The 3,507-nt window shown below is 37.6% G+C and overlaps 1 protein-coding gene across 2 annotated transcripts; it reads left to right on the forward strand.

Moving 5' to 3' along the window:
* The first annotated feature begins 816 nt into the window (after window positions 1-816).
* LOC110428931 (LYR motif protein) lies at window positions 817-3,170 on the forward strand. 2 transcript variants are annotated; one of them, XM_089785735.1, is made up of 3 exons: window positions 817-1,062; window positions 1,140-1,847; window positions 2,672-3,170. In XM_089785735.1, the coding sequence occupies exons 2-3, from the start codon at window positions 1,148-1,150 to the stop codon at window positions 2,785-2,787; spliced, it is 816 nt and encodes a 271-aa protein (XP_089641861.1). In that variant the 5' UTR covers window positions 817-1,062; window positions 1,140-1,147; the 3' UTR covers window positions 2,788-3,170. The 2 variants fall into 2 exon arrangements, with proteins under 2 accessions (XP_089641861.1, XP_021300528.1); XM_021444853.1 differs by having other exon boundaries at window positions 817-1,847; window positions 2,675-3,170.
* The last annotated feature ends 337 nt before the right edge of the window (window positions 3,171-3,507 follow it).

Here is a 3,507-nt window from a genome sequence, read left to right on the forward strand (position 1 = left end):
ATCTAAATTTGACTTTAAATATAAAATTTTTTCAAATTTTTTTTTATAGAAGTATAATTTAAACTTAATTTTTACAAAAAAATAAATTAATGTAAATATTCTAAAATCAAATAATTAAATAATAAAATATATATATCTATTTTTTAATATCATAAAGCTTTTACACTTAACTATTTAGTTTATTAATAAGTATATCAATAATTTACTTAAAAATTTATATTTTTTAATTTTTTTAATTTAGTCTCTTAACATCTCGATTTTATTCAATTTAATTCTTATATAATATATTTTTTTTCAATTTAATCCTTATAATGTGATATAATTTTTTATTTAAACAATTTTTTTGATCTATTACTTGACATTTTCATATTAGTGCTATATCCGCATATTAATATCATGTGACATTATCATATCATCGGTCGATATCACGTGTCATGTCACGTTATCAAAATATACTATATTAACGTTGATGTAATTGTTGATATTATTTTTTTTAAAGGTAAAATTAAATATTATTAACAAAATAAATTAACAAAATTTTTAAAATTAAAAAATTAAATTATTTTAATTTTTAATAAAAAATTAAATTAAATAAAAATAAAAAATATGAAGGCGAATAGTTTTTTTGATAAACGAGAAATATAAGAATTTGGGCCAATGCCCTTGCAGGGCTGAGCTGGCGGACCGTGGGGTCATCATATCAGCATATGGATTTACCAGTTTTCCTGAATGACACGTGCTCCCAAATGAAGGCTAGAGCTGAAATTTACATACTCTCAAAGGGTGGGGTACTCTTAATTTTGCAACGAGTGCAAATGAAATCTCTAGAATGTAGCACACAGGCGGCAGATCAGCTGTAGCCATTAGCCAATAGTTCTCTAAGTCCTAAAAAAGGCTCCCCAAAGGTTTTTTTTTTAACTTAAATAACTAAACCACCGCTGTCTCTCGTTATTGTAGTCATCTAAGCTCCAAATCTTTGGCTTCAACTCCTCTCTTCAACAGTTCAACCTTGCTAAGTATCTTTCAGAAGAAAACTAAATTTCGTTTTTCAAAAAAAAAAAGGTAAATATGAAAATTGCTGCTTTTGCGATTACAAACTCTGAATCTCCGATGTTTAATTTGGAATCCTTTCATTAAAGAATCTCCCATGTCGCACAAGGCTCTAGAATCACGCCACTCGATAGACTCGTGCACGTTCCAGCTCCATTCATGGAGACCTTTCCAGCTCCAACAAACCCTAGACTCCTCCGATCCCCAACAAACGCCGCCTAAACGCGCTTCCACCAATTGCTTCCATTCCAAACGTCCTTGCCTCTCTGATCGCACCACTTCGTTCTCCATCGACCTCTCCAAGCTAACCCTCCTCGACGACGACAACAACAGCAATAACAACCCAAACGCCGCCAATCCCAAGAGGGGTAGCTTCAGGTTGTTCGCAAGAAAACGCCGCCGCCGCGGGTCGAGGTCGGTGTCGGGTCGGAGCTCCGACCGGAGCGGGACTCGAAGGTGCTGTTCTGTGGGGGCGTCCGCCGCGTATGGGACGTGCTCCGATTTTCCGGTGGCGGTAGGGACGGACTCGAGTGGGGAGCTGTTTGGAAATGGTGCTGATGCTTATTGGGCCTCGGATGTGAGCGAGGCCCGAAATTCGAGGAGGGAAAGAGGGGATGGTGGGAGTGGAGAGAAGGAGAGCTTAGGGGGGCAATTTGGGGGTTTTGATACTCAAGGCAATGAATCTGGGTATGGGAGTGAGCCTGGGTATCGTGGGGATGGAGAGTTTGGGTACGGGGACGAGGTTGATGAGGAAGAAGAGGATTCTCGCTTGTTGTTTTGGGGGCATCACGTTGGAGGTATTGTTGATGTTGTTGTTTTTTTTTTCCCTTATTATTTTGATAATTGATGCTCATTTTGTACTTCTTAATATGTTTCTGCGGAAATCTGGGAATTTTGCTGGAAAATGCAGTTGACTGTTAGGCATTGATGATCTTTGGATTGAGGTTTTTTGTTGGCATAATTGTAGCAATGCTAGTTTTTTATTGTTTCTTTTTCTTTTAATTATGTTTTCTCAAGGCGGTGTGGTCCAAGTGTAAGCGTTTTAGTCTTGTAGACACTGCTATCAGTGGTAATATTAAGTATGAAGATTTGAGAATGTACACGGATTTAACTTATCTAACAAGAGTAAATTTACTGGAGTTAGTTCTGCTGGAGTTTGCTTCTCTTTATTAGTTGACATTATGGATTCATGGTTTCAATAAAATGAAGAGACATACTTCAAATGAGCTTGAGTAGAAAATTGCTATGGAGAAGCATCAAGCATTTGGATCAGCTAAGTATGAAGCACAATAAATTTAGTTTGAAGAGGACAAATTTACAGCTACAAGGTTCATATAGGTTTCTTTCTTCTCCATGTTATAAAAAATTGTCAATTATGTATATTGTTGGGAAGCATTGTGGCCTTTGTCTTCAAACAATTGGAAGGACCAGATGGCCAACCATTTCTTGTGGTGTTTGGCAACTTGAGTTGTGGTGGTGCTGTGATCTTGTTAGATGAAGATTGTGGTGTGGCTCAAGTGGCAATTAATTTTGAATTTAAAATTTGCAGAAGCCATATCTCCCTTTGCCTTACTTTTGCGGTTGCTTGTTGATTCTTGAACTGAATGCCTTTTCCTTGCAGCAGATACAGATTCTAAAATGGAGATTGTTGGGGAAAACACATTCTCTGATCAGAAAGCACATCATAGATGCCGTCGCAAAAAACATGATTATAGAATGGTTGATTCCGTGAGGTAAATATCCAGTTATAAAATATTGACCTACTCCTTTATTGCAGCTTGTCAGTGTTTAAACAGCAGGCAAGGATTTGTTGGCTTCTTGATTGCCACTTGGCAGTAATTACAATATATCAATTACCATGCAGCCTTGTGCAGTTGAAAACTTTTTGACATTCTTCAGGGTCTCTGCGCAGATGCTATTATGCAGTATTCTATAAATTAAGCATAAAAGATTTTGGATGTTGTGTATTAACATTGTAACATGTTATTGTAAGAAAGCAGTGTAAAATGTGCTATTGACATTCATGTTTTGTTCCCTACTTGGGTTGAAGTTCCGATCTGAAGGTCACATATAACTCTTATGCCTGATTGACAAGTGAAGTGAAAATTTTTGTATTTGAAGCCCGGGTTTCAAGCAAAAGACACAGGTGTGTAATGGCGTGACTCATGAGCTTGATAAATTTTGAATATTGAGTGGTTTTAGGGACGAAAAATAGAGGTTGGATTTGATGCGATGCCACGCCCACATCAAACAGCAGGGCCCATTGCGTTGCCACGCTACGTAGAGATGGTAACAGGAGCTGGATTTTGGGCAGCACTGGTCAGTCATAGCGTGATCCCAACGGTTTAAAGGAGCACTCAAGGTCATAACGTTCAGAAGATCTTGGTATTAGCACGACTGTAACTAGGAGTGGGCAACGGTCGGTTGGAACCGTCCAACCGACCGCAGCCGTCGGTT

This window comes from Theobroma umbraticum, unplaced genomic scaffold (assembly GCF_002168275.2).
Source record: "Theobroma umbraticum cultivar Fairchild unplaced genomic scaffold, ASM216827v3 scaffold_4887.0, whole genome shotgun sequence".
NCBI classification, from domain to species: Eukaryota; Viridiplantae; Streptophyta; class Magnoliopsida; order Malvales; family Malvaceae; genus Theobroma; species Theobroma umbraticum.